The 17,343-nt window shown below is 41.6% G+C and overlaps 1 protein-coding gene across 3 annotated transcripts in view; it reads left to right on the forward strand.

Moving 5' to 3' along the window:
• LOC109918515 (nuclear factor of kappa light polypeptide gene enhancer in B-cells 1) overlaps window positions 1-17,343 on the forward strand; it is an 84,476-nt gene that overhangs the window by 46,986 nt on the left and 20,147 nt on the right. For all 3 annotated transcript variants that reach the window (XM_048596369.1, XM_048596354.1, XM_048596362.1), the window contains 5 exons: window positions 1,629-1,792; window positions 2,536-2,694; window positions 9,392-9,496; window positions 12,911-13,002; window positions 16,100-16,238. In XM_048596369.1, coding sequence (XP_048452326.1) covers window positions 1,629-1,792; window positions 2,536-2,694; window positions 9,392-9,496; window positions 12,911-13,002; window positions 16,100-16,238 — 659 coding nt within the window. The remainder of the gene's footprint in view (window positions 1-1,628; window positions 1,793-2,535; window positions 2,695-9,391; window positions 9,497-12,910; window positions 13,003-16,099; window positions 16,239-17,343) is intronic.

Below are 17,343 nucleotides of genomic sequence, written 5' to 3' on the forward strand. Positions count from 1 at the left end.
CAGATAACAAACCACTTTCCTGTTTTTGATACCAATGTGAAATAACCTCACACTTATTCACATTGTACTTCATTTGCATGTTTCCTCTCACTCTCTCAGCCTGTTCCAATCACACTGAAACATCTTTATATCCTCCTCACAGCTCACCGTCCCACCCAGCTTTGTGTTGTGAACAAATTTGGAGATGTTACATTTAGTTCCCTCATCTGAATCATTAACATATATTGTGAATAGCTGCGGTCAAAGCATTGATCCCTGCGGTATTCCACTAGTCACTGCCTGCCATGCTGAAAAAGACATGTTTATTACTACTGTTTGTTTCCCGTCTGCAAGCCAATTCTCTATCCAGGACATACACTACTCCACCAATTTTAAGGAGAGCTGTGAGGAATTCCTCCTTGACTCTCTGAGATCTATGGATGAGCTTTGGGCTTGTTTCTCTGTGAAATCGAACTGCAGTGGTACAAAGCGGGAAATGCCTATGAGCTGCATCCAATGTTGATACACCTCATGACCTCCCCTTATCTCCTGAGCATTCTAGAGATTTGTTGGTCACATATTAACTAACACACTGTAGCGTCCTTTCAAAATGGATTGTTTTACATATTGGTGGCATTAATAGAATCAAAGGAGACCATTCGGCCCATTGTCCCTGTGCCAACTCTTTGAGCCATCCAATGAGACCAACTCTCTTGCTCTTCCCCATAATCACATCAATCTTTTTAGTACAATTATTTTTCACTTTTTTTTCTTTGTAAATTCTTGTTAAATCTGCTTCCACTGACTTTTTAGGCAGTGCATTCCAAAGCAAACACTGTATTAAATGCCTGTTTTTTTGTTTTTGGGAATTATCTGTGCCCGCTGGGTTCCAAATCTTCTTTAAGTCAAAACAATTTCTTCTTATTTACTCTATCAAAATCCTTCATAACTTTGAAAGGCTGCACTAATTCTTCCCTTAACTTTGTCTGCTCAGTGCAGCACAATCTCTGCCTCTCCGCATAATTAGATTACCTCATACAAACAGTCTAATCAATCTCTCATCACCAAGACTCGACATTTTTCCTAAAGCAAAGTTCCTATAATTGTGTACAATACTCCAGCTAAGGCTTAACCCCAGAAATATGTAAAGCTTTAGAATAACTCTCTTGCTGATGTACTCTAGACTCTTGCTTCAGATTCTGTGTGCCTTAGTTTTAAACAAGCTTTTCAACTTTAATGTTCACCTTCAAAGATGTGTATGTCCACTCCTGGAGCCCGTTTTTAAAATGATGCCATTTAGCTTCCACCGTCTCAGGCTATACTCAGAAGATTGTATTTATATTCTCCCACTGTAATTCCCATGTGAAAATCTGTAGACATTCAGTAGTGATGTGCGCCAGGAACATTCCACTTGACATTGTGCCTGTTTTGACTAAACTTCTTTTTGGGTCTGGATTAGTGAGTACTGCCCAATATGCATGTGGACACCACACAGGACAAACAGAGACAGAATAGAAAGCGTTGGCTTGGGGAAAGCTTGAGTTTGGGAGTTTCAGGATCAATGTGTCAGGAATCTGGTTGACTGAGCAACAGCCTGTTGCATGGAAATAGCATTTCTTGTCAATTCATGGTGTTTGTTACTTCCCCAGATTTCCGAACCTCGGTATTCTCCATGTGACAAAGAAGAATGTTGCCAGTACGCTTGAGCAGAGAATGACACAGGCTTATGTGATGGGTTATAATAATGGAGTTGTAATTCACCCAGAATTAAATCATCGACACAGCGAAGGTTACGGTCAAAGGGAGCTCACAGGTCAGCTTCAACTTATTTGCAATTAACTCGTGATTTCCCATTCACATGAACTCTTGATCAAGATGCTCTTGGGAAGAGATAGGAAAACAACTTAACCAGCCTGTTAATCAATGCTAATATGAGAATTTAAAAGTTTTAAGTATTGTACAAGAATTTTAAGATATCTGAAGGTCCAGAATGATTAGGTTTTTTTTTAAACACAGTGAGTTGTTATGATCTGGGATGTGCTGCCTGAAAGGATGGTGGAAGCAGATTCAACAGGAATTTTCAAAAGAGAATTGGATAAATAGTTAAAAAGAAAAAGCTTTCAGGCAATGGGGAAAGTCTTGTTTCCCTGCTCTAATTCAAAAGCTCTTTCAAAGAGTGAGCACAGGCACAATAACCTCCATATCTTTATTTATCACCATATTTTTAACCATCTCCAATCTGTCAATCCTCCAAACATGTGCACTCCTCCCATTCGGGCCTTGAAGATCTGTAAATTTTATCACTGCACGTTGTCAGCTGCCTGAATGCTGACTTCTGGAATTCCCTAAACATCTCCTCTCAAGACACATTTTCAAAGTTAGCTTTCAGGCTGAACATTTGGTCACATGTCCTATTGGAATATCTTTAATTTGTTTTAGGAATATGTTACCATGTTAAAGGAGCTACATAAATACAGTGTTATTAAAGTTTACTTTGTGTTTCATATGTGAGAATATTAATGTATTAATGTGCATTACTGTGACGCCTGTTTGTAGAACGTGAAAAGGAGTTAATCCATCAGGCTTCCATACAGCAAGCAAAAGAAATGGACCTGAGTGTCGTCCGTCTCATGTTTACAGCCCTGCTTCCAGACAGCAGCTGTCGATTTACACGCAAATTGGAACCTGTCATTTCTGATCCCATCTATGACAGCAGTAAGTGGGCACTTTATAAATCTGCCAGTTGCCAAACTCAAAGTGATAGTGAACTGGAATGTTACAAAGTTTGTTTATCCTTTCATTAACTCTGATTACTGTATCTTCTATACCGCAGAATTTTGTTCGGTAAATAAACATTTTATAAGGGTTTAAATAATTAGGGAGGCAAACGGTATGTTAGAGACTTTGTTACAAAGGAGTTAGAATAAAGATATCTAATTACAATCATTTTGAATCTTGGTGAGATCAGTATGGAGTACTGTATATCTAAGGAAAGATTTACTTCCTTCAGAGGAAATTCCTACAATGTGGGGACTGTACTATGAGGAGTAATTGAGGAGATTAGGCATGTACTTCTGGAATTTAAAAGAGTGATCTAGTTGAATCGTATATGGTTCTTAAGGAGCTTGACCTTGTAGATGTTGGAGTGTGTCCCCTGTGGAATCTGGAATGAGGGTCAAAGCCTTGGTGGAGTGAGAGATCGTCTGCTTCAGACTGAGATGAGGAAGAAATTGTTTACTTGGAAAATTGTGAATCTTTGAAATTCTCCAGCGCAGAGAGCCACGTATGGTTCTTTGCAAAATACATTCAAGGCTGCAATCGATAGATTTTTAGACACTGAGGAAACTTGAGAATATGACGATAGTGCAAGAAGGTAGAGCTAGTCTAGATAATAGGCTTGATCTTGTTGAACTGTGGAACAAAATTGACAGAGCCAATGACCTCCAGCTCCTGCTGTTGTGTTTTTTTTTGCTGTAACTTGAGTGCTTTACTGTTCTTTTCCCTAAATCATCTCTGTAAATTCTCTAGCGATGAATTAAGTCAAGAAAGTCTTTTGAAGTAACAGTAAATTTCCATCCACTGTTATCAAAATCGTGGATTCAGTGGTGGTGTTAGTGTCAATGGGCAAGTAATCTAGGGACCCAGGCTGGTTCTCTGGGACATGGGTTTGAATCCTGCCATAATAGATGGTGAAATTTGAATTAAATAAAATCTAGTCTAATGACAACCACATAACCACTGTTAATTGTTATAAAAACTCTTCTGGTTCACTGGTGTCTTTAGGGAAGGAAACCTGACATCCTTACCTGGTGTGGCCTACATGTGACTCCACATCCACAGCAATGTGGTTGACTTTTAACTGTCCTGTGAAATGGTTGAGTGATCACTGAGTTTAAGGCAGCTAAGGGTGAACAGCTTTGTTGACGATAGTTACATCCCAAAAAGAATTTAAAAAGTGAGGAATGGAACATCAATGAATTGTCATTTTTGATGAACTGAATGTTTTTAAGTCACGAACCCTGTAGCTGTGAGCAGACAGGAATTGAAAGTCCCAAAGAATGTTTGCTAATTTACCCAACTGTTATATTAGATCTGCACTTGCCAGAGTTTAGCCTTTGTTCTGTTCCCCTTCAAAATAGCATGTTCAGATCAAGCATATTTAATACATTCTCTTTCATTAAAAGAAAAGGTATTTAACATTCGGATCTCTCCTGGCATTTAAGGAGTACAAGGGAAACATTTAAAATGAACCGGGTTCATCAGGAGAGCTGTTGGCTTTATGTTAATTTTCATCAAGAGTAAAGTTGAGTTGCAATGGAAAGTGATTCTTAGTGAAATCAGATTTTCATGAGATTCTCATCAGCTGATAAGAACATAAGAACTAGGAGCAGGAGTAGGCCATCCGGCCCCTCGAGCCTGCCCCGCCATTTAATAAGATCATGGCTGATCTTTTTGAGACTCAGCTGCACTTACCCGCCCGCTCACCATAACCTTTAATTCCTTTTACTGATCAAAAATTTATCTAGCCTTGCCTTAAAAACATTCAGTGAGGTAGCTTCAACCGCTTCACTGGGCAGGGAATTCCACAGATTCACAACTTTCTGGGTGAAGAAGTTCCTCCTGGCCTCAGTCCTACATCTGCTTCCCTTTATTTTGAGGCGATGCCTTCTAGTCCTAGTTTCACCTGCGAGGGGAAACGACCTTCCTGCCTCCACTTTATCTATTCCCTTCATAATCTTGTATGTTTCTATAAGATCTCCCCTCATTCTTCTGAATTCCAATGAGGTATAATCCCAGTCTACTCAGTCTCTCCTCATAGTCCAACCCTCTCAACTCTGGAATCAACCGAGTGAATCTCCTCTGCACCCCCTCCAGTGCTAGTATGTCTCTTCTCAAGTAAGGAGACCAAACTGCTCACAGTACTCCAGGTGTGGCCTCACCAGGACCCTATACAGCTGCAGCATAGCCGCCCTGTTTTTAAACTCCATCCCTCTAGCAATGGCAGACAAAATTCCATTTGCCTTTTTAATGACCTGCTGCACCTGCAATCCCACCTTCAGCGATTCATGCACAAGGACACCCAAGTCCCTCTGCACAGCAGCGTGCTGCAATTTTTACCATTTAAAACATAGTCCGTTTTGCTGTTATTCCTACCAAAATGGATGACCTCACACTTATCAACATTGTACTCCATCTGCCAGACCTTTGCCCACTCACTTAGACTATCTATATCCCTCTGCAGACTTTCAGTGTCTTCTGCACACTTTGCTCTACCACTCACCTTAGTGTCATCTGCAAATTTTGACACACCACACTTAGTCCCCAACTCCAAATCATCTATGTAAATTGTAAACAATTGAGGTCCCAACACTGATCCCTGAGGCACAGCACTAACCACTGACCGCCAACCAGAAAAACACCCATTTACCCCTACTCTTTGTTTTCTACTGGTCAACCAATCCTCTATCCATGCCAATACATTACCTGTAATACTGTGCAACTTTATCTTGTGTAGCAGCCTTTGGTGTGGCGCCTTGTCAAATGCCTTCTGGAAATCCAGATACACCACATCCAGAGGTTCCCCATTGTTCACCATGCAAGTAATGTCCTCAAAGAATTCCACTAAATTACCCTTTGTGAACCCATGCTGGGTGTTCCCAGTGGGACAATTTATATCCAGATGTCTTGCTATTTCTTCCTTAATGATAGATTCAAGCATTTTCCCCACTACCGAAGTTAAGCTAACTGGCCTATAGTTACCTGCTTTTTGTCTACTTCCTTTTTTAAACAGTGGCGTCACGTTGGCTGTTTTCCAATCTGTGGGAACCACCCCAGAGCCCAGTGAATTTTGGTAAATAATTACTAGTGCTTTTGCTATTTCCCCCATCACCTCTTTTAGTACCCTGGGATGCATTTCATCAGGGCCAGGAGACTTGTCTACCTTTAGCCCCATTAGCTTGCCCAGTACTGCCTCCTTAGTGATAATGATAGTTTCTAGGTCCTCACCTGCTATAACCTTCTTGCCATTAGTTTTCGGCATGTTATTTGTGTCTTCCACTGTGAAGACCGACACAAAATAACTGTTTAATGTCTCAGCTATTTCCTCATTCCCAGTTATTAAATTGGCCTTCTCATCCTCTAAAGGACCAATGTTTACCTTTGCCACTCTTTTACGATTTACATATTTATAGAAACTTTTGCTGCCTGTTTTTATATTCTGAGCTAGTTTACTCTCATAATCTATCTTACTTTTCTTTATAACTTTTTTTGTGGCTTTCTGTTGGCCTTTAAAGATTTCCCAGTCTACTAATTTTCCACTACTCTTTGCTTTTCTGTATGTGTTTTTTTTTTCAATCTGATATTTTCCATTATTTCCTTAGACATCCATGGCTGGCTCTCTCTTTTCCTACAGTTCTTCCTTATCACTGGAATATACTTCTGCTGAGCACTGTGAAAAATTGTTTTGAAAGTCCTCCACTGTTCCTCAATTGACCCACCATAAAGTTTTTGCTCCCATTCTACCTTAGCTAACTCCTTCCTCATTCCTTCACAGTCTCCTTTGTTTAAGCACAGGACAGAGGTACTGGATTTAACCTTCTCACGCTCCATCTGTATTTTAAATTCGACCATACTGTGATCGCTCCTTCCAAGAGGATCCCTAACTGTGAGAGCATTAATTATTCTTGTCTCATTAAACAGGACTAGATCTAGGATAGCTTGCTCCCTCGTAGGTTCCGTTACATATTGTTCAAGGAAATTATCACGGATGCATTCTATGAACCCCTCCTCAAGGCTACTATGACCAACCTGGTTTGACCAATCGATATGTAGATTAAAATCCCCATGATAACTGCTGTACCATTTTTACATGCATTAGCTATTTCTATGTTTGTTGCCCGCCCCACCATGATGTCATTATTTGGTGGCCTAATCAGATACAAGTTACTGTACAAAATATGTTCCATCGTAAAATAGTTTGAGAAAGAACATCATCTTTATTTTTGTGTAATGAGTTTAGGATAAATGATATCCACACAATATATATGGTCAGAATTGAGAAAACATTGCCCATTTCCTTGTGATTTGATAAGACTTTTTTTTACTAACTTGTGAGATGTGGGTGTTGCTGAGCTGGACTGGCATTTATTGCCTTATCCTAGTTGGCCTTGAGAAGGTGGCGGTGAGCTGCCTTCTTGAACTGCTGCAGTGCTTTGCTGTGGGTTGACTCTCAATGCCCTTAGGGAGGGAATTTCAGGATTTTGACCCAGCGACAGTGAAGGAATGGCAATACATTTCCAAGTCAGGATGGTGAGTGTCTTGGGGGGGCTTGCAGGTGATGCCGCTCTTGTCTTTCTAGATGGAAGTGATTGAGTTTGGAAAATGCTACCTAAGGATCTTTGGTGAATCTCTGCTGTGCATCTCATAGATAGTAGCAGCAGTGTGTGCTGAGCGTCAGTGGTGAAGGGAGTGGATGCTTGTGGATGTGGTGCCAGTCAAGTGGGGGCTGCTTTGTCCTGGATGGTATCGAGCTTTTTGAGTGTTGTTGGGGCTGCACTCATCCAAGCAAGTGGGGAGTATTCCATCAAATTCCTGACATGTGCCTTGTAGATGGTGGACAGGATTTGGAGAGTCAGGAGGTGAATTACTCGCTGCTGTATTCTTAGCTTCTGATCTGTTTTTGTAGCCACTGTGTGTATGTGGTGAGCCCAGTTGAATTTCTGGTCAATGACAACACCCAGGATGCTGATTTTGGCGATTCAGTGATGGTAACACCATTGAATGTCAAGGGGCAGTGGTTAGATTGTCTCTTAACGGAGATGGCCATTGCATGGTATTTGTGTGGTGTGAATGTCACTTGTCACTTGTCAGGAGAAGCCTGGATAATGTCCAGATCTTGTTGCATTTGAACACAGACTGCTTCAGTGTCTGAGGAGTCATGAACGGTACTGAACATTGTGCAATCATCGGTGAACATCCCCACTACTGACCCTATGATGGAGGGAAGGTCATTGATGAAGCAGCTGAAGATGGTTGGGCCTAAGTCATACCTGACGTATAGGAAGATAGTTGTGGAGGTCAGACCTCTCAGCTTCAAAGTGTCTTAGGCCCAACCATCTTCAGCTGCTTCATCAATGACCTACCATCACTGAACCCCCCCACCCACCACTATCAACATCCGAGTGATGTCATTGACCAGAAACTCAATGGACCAACCATATAAATACATTGGCTACAGGCCCAGATCATATTCTAGGAATACTGCAGCGAGTAACTCACATCCTGACTTCCCAAAGCCTGTCCACCATCTACAAGGCACAAGTCAGGAGTGTGATGGAATACTCCCCACTTGCCTAGATGAGTGCAATTCCCACAACATTCAAGAAACTTAATACCATCCAGGACAAAGTAGCCTGCTTGATTGGCACCACATTCACAAACATCCACAAACCCTCTATCATTGATGCTCAGTAGCAGCAGTGTGTACTACCTACAAGATGCACTGCAGAAATTCACCAGAGATCCTCAGATAGCACCTTCCAAACCCACAACAACTTCCATCTCTGAGGACAAGGACAGCAGGTATATGGGAACACCACCACCTTCAAGTTTCGTCAAAGTCATTCCTCATGTTGACATGGAAATGTATCACTGGGATATGTATGTTCCTTCAGTTTCACTGGTCAGAATCCTGGAATTTGTTCCCTTACAGCATTGTGGTTGTCCCTGCACTGTTCTAAAAGGCAGCTGATCACCACCTTCTTAAGGAGCAAGAAGACTTGGGCAATAATTGCTGGCCAAGCCAGCAACACCCACATCTCATGAATGAATAAAAAGAACTTGTTTCCCTCCTAGACCTTTAACTGGGCACCTAGGTGAGATCCACCCACTGTAACTCTGAGAAGCACCCTTGCTGTCTGTCTCTCCCTTCACCTGGTCAGATCCTTGACCATAAATTCTAGGTTGCCCCTCCAGGAGGGGCTTGATGGAGTGTTATACTTTCAGATGAGAAATTAAACCAAGGCCCTGGCTATTTTCTCAGAGAGATTTAAAAGAACCCATAAGACTAACTCTCCTGTGGTGGCCCCAGCCAACACCATGAGAACTGACTATCATTTTGCTACTGGCATGATTTTGATCTGTGCAAATTGGTTGTTGCATTTCCTGCAACAGTGACTACCTGTCAACACTTCCTTCATTGGCTGGGAAAGTCTGTAAAAGCTGTGATAGGAATGGAAGGCTGACTTTTTAATGTATGCAATTCAAAAGCAGAAAAACACTCAGTGATAACAACAAATGCATTTTTATGGAGCCTGGAGCCTCTGACTGTCATCACTACAGAAATAAAAGTGTAAATTGTGGTTTTGTTTTTCATTCTTTTAGTCTTGGTTAACTTTTATTTTCAATGTTACAGAGGCACCAAATGCATCAAATTTGAGGATTGTCAGAATGGATAAGACTGCAGGATGTGTGGTTGGAGGAGATGAGGTTTACCTACTTTGTGATAAAGTCCAGAAAGGTTTGTTTACTCAGTGTTATATCTTGATGTAAATTATCTAATATTTTATGATTCTTTTTGATGATTGGGCCAAATAACCTTAACACTCTTACACTAACTCACCATGTCAGTGAGGGTATAACTCAATTTATCTGCCTTTTGATCTTCTAAAGGTTTAATTAGCTCTCCATTATGAACGGGTGGTTTCTCAGTCTAACAGCCTCCCTTGATATTGAATTTAAATTACCTGTATCAGTTTAAATGAAAGGCACAATCATTCAACCCTAGTGTTAAAGCTGTAGGTTAAACTTAGCTTCACGTTTAGTGAGGGCCCAGGTCTTTGACTACTCTGGCACTGTCCTGACTGGCCTTTCCCTCTACAATCTGCTGTAAACACAAGCTCATCCAATACCCTGTCCCTCACCAACAGCCCCTGTCCAAACTCTCACCAAGACCCATTTCCCTGTTGAACACTGACCTGTGATGACTCTTGAATTTATCCGACTATTTGAATTTGAATGATTTATTGTCACTTGCATTTTACAGTAAATAATGCAGTAAAATACGGTGAGAAGCTTCAATTGTTGCCACAATCTGGCGCCATTTTAAATAGTTTAGGAATAAAAAGAGTAAAAAGATAGGCTCTCTTTCAGTTCTATCTTTGTTCCTCTGCCTCCACTATGAGTCCTGAGCTGGCTCACCAACAACACATGCACTATCACCCCTCCTCTATCACCTCACCACCATCTATGCCGGACGCACCGATGTAGGAGTCACCACTGTTTAGGGATCATCTCATCACCGCTAGGCCCACCTTGTCGACACTCAGTCCCATAATTAGCCCACACTCGCCCCACAGCCAGGAGTCCCTGGCACCGCTGCCAGGCCAATCTGCTGCGGTACCGAGAGTCCTGCTCTGGCTGATGCTGGTGCCACTCTCTCTGCTGTGCCAATACTGACGACTAACCCACCAAAGGGAAAAAAAAATAACAAAAGCAGAAGTAGAAAGTAAAACATTGCAAACCATTAATTTACAATCATTAATTCAACCACATGTACTGTCCATAGTAGTACCTATGACCTGTTTGACTGTTCATTCTCTCTGTACTTCACCATCTAGATGTCTCTCTCTCTCTCGCTCTCGCGCTCTCTCTTTCGCTGTCTCTCTGTCTCTCTCTCTGTCATACACACACATCACTATTATTCATGATTGGGTAGCAGCAATAAAGATGATAAGGTTTGAGGAAGTCTCCGCAGTAGTCACTGCTAGAGTTTCCCCAGTGACGATATCAGGGGAATTTTGTAAACTACAGTAACTGTATCTTGTCCAGTCTTGTGTTCATTGTGATTTTGTAGCTGTTGTACCTGTCACAGTTATAAATCTTTAAAAATGTTACTTTAAGAGAAGTACTTTTACTAATTCAAGAAATAAAACAGATTAAGCGTCTTATTAATACAAAATACAAGAGGAAGCAAGTCTGGAGTTACTGTTGGTGTAAATGTGATTGAACTGAGACCAATCACAATGAAAAGTCAGTGCTTTCCTCGCAGATTAAATTACTGAAGAGCATTGGCATTATTTTGAGCCCAGTTCCCGTAGTTAGAGCTCATCAGTGTGACAGCAAGAAGCAAGGCCATCTGAGTGTTGTGGAGTCACAGAAGCTGACAGCACAGAAAGAGGATGTTTGGGTTGCTGTAGCTGTGCTGGAACTTGAAACAGTAATGGTGTCTAGTCCCAGGGCCCTACTCTTTGTCTGAAATCCTGGAGCATCCTCACCCTCCCACCCTTTGTGAATCAGCTTCCATCATCTTGTCAAGTCTAGTTGTGTTCCAGATTTCAACAACTCTCTGTAAACATGTTTCCCCCTCACCCATTACCCTCAATCTTTTTTTCTTTGAATCTGTGACTCCCATTGACTGACTCACCAGAGGGACCTTACCTCTTTACTCTATTCAAATGTCTTGTCATATTGAAAACATAGTAAGTCACCTCTTATATCTTATACCATAAGATATAGGAGCAGAATTTGGCGGTTCGGCCCATCAAATCTGTTCCACCATTTGATCATCACCGATAGGTTTCTCAACCCCATTCTCCTGCTTCTCCCAGTAACACTTGATCAACTTACTGAGTGAGAACCTATCTATCTCTGTCTTAAATGACTTGACCTCCACAGCCCTCTGCAGCAGTGAATTCCATAGATTCACCACCCTGTGGCTAAAGGAATTCCTCCTCACCTCCATTCGAAGGGGTCATCCTTTCACTCAGAGACTGTGCCCTCAGTCCTAGTCTCTCCTACTAGTGGAAACATCTTCTCCATGTCCACTCTATCCAGTCCACTCCAGTACTCTGTAAGTTTCAGTTAGACCCCACTCCCACTCCCATCCTTCTAAATTCCATTCAGTACACACCCAGAGTCCTCAACTGCTCTTCATCCTTGGAATCCTTGTAAATTCCTGTGGACCCCCTCCAAAGCCAGCACATTCTCCCTCAGATAGGGGGCCCGAATATATTCAATATTCCAAGTGCAGTTTGACCAGAGCCTTATACAGCCTCCATACTCTTGTATTCTAGTCCTGTTGAAATGAATGCCAACATTGCATTTGCCTTCCTAAATGCCAACTGAACCTTCACGTAAACCTTAAATGAATCATGAACTATGATTCCAATGTCAGATTTCAGAAATTTTTCCCCATTTAGAAAATAGTCTACATCCCTATTCTTCCTACCAAAGCGCATAACCTATTTTTCGTCATCTGCCACTTGTTTGCCCACTCTCCTAGCCTGTCCAAGTCCTTCTGCAGCCTTCCTGCTTCTTCAACACTACCTGTTCCTTCGCCTATCTTTGTATCATCAGCAACTATGCCCTCAGTTCTTTTGTCCAGATTGTTAATGTATAATGTGAATAGTTGCAGTCCCAACACCAACCGCTGCGTGTACCGACTGCCTTTATCCCCACTTTCTGCCTTCTGCCAGTCAGCCAACCCTCTATCCATGCCAGTACCTTGCCCCTAACACCATGGGCTCTTATCTTATTTAGCAGCCTCCTGTGCGGCACCTTGTCAAAGGCCTTCTGGAAATCAAAAGGGATCACCGCCACTGGCTCTCCTTTTTCTAACTTGTTTGTTACCTCCTTAAAGAATTAAAGGAGCTGCTTTCATTGTTTGATGTCCAAAGATGTTTAGCAACCAATACTGTTACATTTGAACTGTTACTGTTACATTACTGTTATATTTTTTGCATTGGCACATCTGATGGATGAGTTGGTCATTAATAACCTTTTATTTACCAGATTACCAGTCTTTCTGCAGCCTGATTTAAAAACCTCTTTGTTCTTTCTAACTTTGCTGAGGTGTAAATGTGGCAGTTTTTATTTTTGCTTTTCACTGCATGGTTCATGTTCCACCAACTGATAAACATTCTCTCTTAATCAGATGATATCCAGGTTCGATTCTATGAAGAGGATGAAAACGGTGGAATTTGGGAAGCGTTTGGGGACTTTGGTCCAACAGATGTTCATCGGCAGGTTGGTAAAGGCGAAATCACTATGCTGTTTGCATTGCATCCTCTTCTTATTCCTGATGATTTCTGGTATTTAAAAACGTACGAGATAGGAGGAAGACATTCTGCCCTTTCAGCCAACTCAGCAGCTGTTCCCACTTTCACCCCATACGCTTTGATCCCTTTAGTTTTAACAACTATATCTAACTCCTTTATGAAAACATTGTGTTTTGGCCTCAACCACTTTCTGTGGCAGAGAATTCCATTTAATTCCATCACTGACCTAAATGACCTACCCCATTTCCTTAGATGGTGACCCCTGGTTCTGAACTTCCTGGTTATTGGGAGCATCTTTCCCACATTTGCCCTGTTAGAATTTTATATGTTAGAATGTCACAAGTTTCTGTGAGATCCCTCTCTCATTCTTCTAAACTCCAGTGAATATAGTCCTAATTAATCCTGTCTCTCTCCATACATCAGCCCTGCCACCCCAGGATTCAGTCTGGTAAATCTTCGTTACACTCCCTCTATAGATAGAACATACTTGCTCTGACAAGGAGACCAAAGCTGCACACACTACGCCAGGTGCGGTCTCACCAAGGCCCTGTATAATTGTAGCAAGACGTCCCTGCTCCCCTACTCAAATCTTCTTGCTATAAAGGCCAGCATACCATTTGCCTCCTTTGCCTCCTGCTGCACCTGCATGCTTACTTTCAGCAGCTGGTGCACAAGGACACCCTGGTCTCATCACAGCTCCCCCTAGTCTATCGCTGTTCAGACAATAATCTGCCGTCCTGTTTTTGCTACCAAACTGGATAACCACACATTTATCCACATTACACTGCATCTGCCATGCATTTGCCCAGTCACTCAGCCTGTCCAAATCTCACTGAAGTATCTCTGCATCCTCCTCACAGCTCACCCTTTGTTTCATGTTAGTTCCCTCATCTAGATCATTAACATATATTGTGAATAGCAGAGGTCCAAGCATTGACCTCTGCTGTACCCCACTGATCACTGCCTGCCATTCTGAGAAAGACCAGTTCATTTCTAATCTTTGTTTCCTGTCTGCCAACCAGTTCTCTATGTCAGTACACCAGCCCCAATCCCAGGGTTGTTGTGGTAGATGATCTTAACTTCCCCTGGGACTGGGACTGACATGGGTGCAGTGGGCAGAATTTGTTAGGTTTGTCTAGGATTTCGTTTTGAAACAATATGTAAATAGTCCAACTAGGGAAGGGGCAGTACTAGACTTAGTGTTGGAGAATGAGCCCAGCCAGGTGATTGAAGTTTCAATGGGGGAGCATTTCAGGAACAGTGACCATAATTCTGTAAGTTTTAAGTTACTTAAGGATAAGAGTAGTCATTGGCTGAAAGTACTAAATTGTGGGAAGGATAACTACCACAATATTAGGCAGGAAATTAAAACAGAAATTGCTGGTGGAAATGAAATTAGTTTGGGCATGGCAGAAAGAAATAGAATGATGTGGATTTTGCAAATCTGAAATGAAAACGAAAAATGGTGGAGAAACTCAGCAGGTCTGGCAGCAACCATGGAGAGAAACAGGAGTTAAAGTTTCAAGCTGATGATCTTTTACCAGAACTGGGAAAAGTTTTAGTGATATAACAGGTTTTAAGCAAATTCAGGGATAGGGAAAGGATTGGGTGGAGGAAAGAATAAGAGACAAAGTCCATGATAGGAACAGAGATCAAACAACAAGTGATGATGCTGAGAGGTGTTGATAACAGGGACAAGCAAAGAAACGCAAGATAGGTCCACAGGAGCTGTGACTGACAGCCAGAAATGTCTGTGGAAAAGTGAAAATAGTGACTACTATGTGAAATTGTGGAACTTAGTATTTAGTCTAGAAATTTGCAGAATGCCTGTTTGAAAAATGAGGTACAGCTTCTCAAGCTTGTGTAAAGAAAAACAAATACTGTGTCAAGTAATAATTCATGTTCCTTAATTTGAGGAAGGGTCACCAGATCCGAAACTTTAACTCTGATTTTTCTTCACAGATGCTGAGCTTTTCCTGAAACTTCTGTCTTTCTTTATTCATGTTTAGGGATGAGTCAGTTGATAGTCAGTCCTAGGTTAGAGAAAAGGTGATTTCACAGTCTGGATACAGTAAATTTAAAAAATGCATTGATGCTACTTCATATTTAATCATCAGTAAGTGATCCATCTGTTTGAAGGCATGGTTTAATTACAAAGTGTTCAGACTGATGGGAGGAGTGTGTAGAAATCAAGCCACAATACGCCATTAAAGGCATACCAAAAATATGAATGTTATACTTTTGATCACCGACATGATCATGTGTTTTCATTTTTACTATAATCCAGAAGTTGAGAGACTTTAATCAAGTTTCTTCAATAAATTCAAAATTAACATCTTTATTAAAGGCAAGATGTTTTTAAGCAATAGTTTATCAACTAAGCTGTAATACAGAATTAAACTGTATCCCCTTTTATTCCAAACACACGCACACATAGATAGAAAGGGCAAGGTTACACAGCTCTGCAAAGATATTCTGGGTGAGGAAAAATAGGCAAAAAGGAACCTCTCAAGTTCGAGGGTTTGCATGCACAAGGTAGAATGGGTTGATTTCTCATCATTCCTGTGGCTTTTTGATGAATATATCCAATTGCTGGTGGTTGCAGAGCAATGGAAAATATTGAGATTGGATTTTAGTTGGGAAGCAGTTAGTAATCCTGATATTTTAAATTTTCAGGATTCACAAATACTTCATTGTGAGAGATAGAGAGAGTGAGCATCTTTCTTTGTAAACCTTTCCAGTAATTGCTACATCACGGTGCGTACTAAAAAAGCATGCAGTACCTCGGAACACCTCAGAGGCTATTTCTAGGCAACAAACAATGGAGGTCCTTAGGGCTTGGACAGAAATTAATGTAATAAAATCCATATTACCTTTTGCTTGCAAACTTTAGCTTATATTCTCTATGACATCAGTTTCCATTTGTAAATGAAAAGCAGAGAGCCTCCAATTCTCTTTGGTCTTTGAAACCCAACAAGTTACATGGCTAGGACTTGACCAAATCTTCCATTTTCCAATTTTCATCATACGTAAAAATTGTGTTTCTAACAAGTCTTCCCTCACAGTTTGCTATAGTTTTTAGAACGCCAAAATACCGGGACGTGGACATTTCCAAACCTGCGTCTGTGTTTGTACAGCTTCGTAGAAAATCTGACAATGAAACAAGTGAACCAAAGCCATTTACCTACTACCCACTGATTAAAGGTAATGAGAAATCATTTGCAGCAAATTATGGTGACACACAATTACCTCCTTTTTAACCAGCTCCACTAATCAATGGGAACGTGGCTGATCTACTACACGAACACCAGCTTGCTGCAGAAGTTCCATCTTTATCAGTGTCCAAACATCAAATCTCTCTGAGTCTAGATTTGCTGAACTCCCATGACTTCCGGGAGGAGAACATTCCAAACATTCCCAACCCTTTGATGAAATTTCATCTCATCTCAGTCTGAAATGGCCAATTCCTTATCATGAAAGAAACACATATTCAAAATATTTCCCTTTTCATGTGGGGGTTTTTATGCCAATTCTGTTCAACCATTGACTAAGGCCTAAATGTTCTCAATATTTTTGAAAGAAAAAGTATCGAATAATGATGTCATACCTCTGCAATCTAGTAGCTGAAGCTGCTTTTTAATTCACTCCCTGGCCTCATCCTGTCCTATTTCTGTACTCCCCTCCAGTGACATTCCCACACCCCCACCCAAACGGCCTCACACCTACATCCACATCCACATTCCCACCCACCCCCACAGCCCCCATCTCCGACCGCACCTCCACCCTCACAACCCCACAACCCCACACCCCCACCCGCCACTCTCATCCACACACTCCGTACTCCACCCACACCCCTGCCACATCCACACCCACCCTCCCCACCCCCACCCCCACCCCCACACTCACACCCACTCACATTCCCTCCAATATCCCCGCTCTTTTCCAAATTTGGTCTCTTAAGAATCCCAGGTGGCTGTGTCTTTAGTTGCTATTGCCCTAAGCTCTTGAATTCCCTTCCCAAACATCTTTATCCTTCTCTTCTCCTTTAAGACATTCCAGAAACCTATCTCTTTGATAAAGCTTTTGTTCACCTGTCCCAACATCTCCTTTTGTGAAGCACTGTCAAATTTTGTTTGCTAATGGCTCCTGTGAAATGCCTTCGGATGTTTTACTCCATAGATGATGCTATATAAATGCAAGAGATAACAAGGTGTAGAGCTGGATGAACACAGCAGGCCAAGCAGCATCAGAGGAGCAGGAAGGCTGACGTTTCAGGCCTAGACCCTTCTTCTGAAGAAGGGTCTAGGCC

The sequence above is a fragment of the Rhincodon typus genome, chromosome 1 (genome assembly GCF_021869965.1).
Source record: "Rhincodon typus isolate 14 chromosome 1, sRhiTyp1.1, whole genome shotgun sequence".
In the NCBI taxonomy this organism is placed as follows: Eukaryota; Metazoa; Chordata; class Chondrichthyes; order Orectolobiformes; family Rhincodontidae; genus Rhincodon; species Rhincodon typus.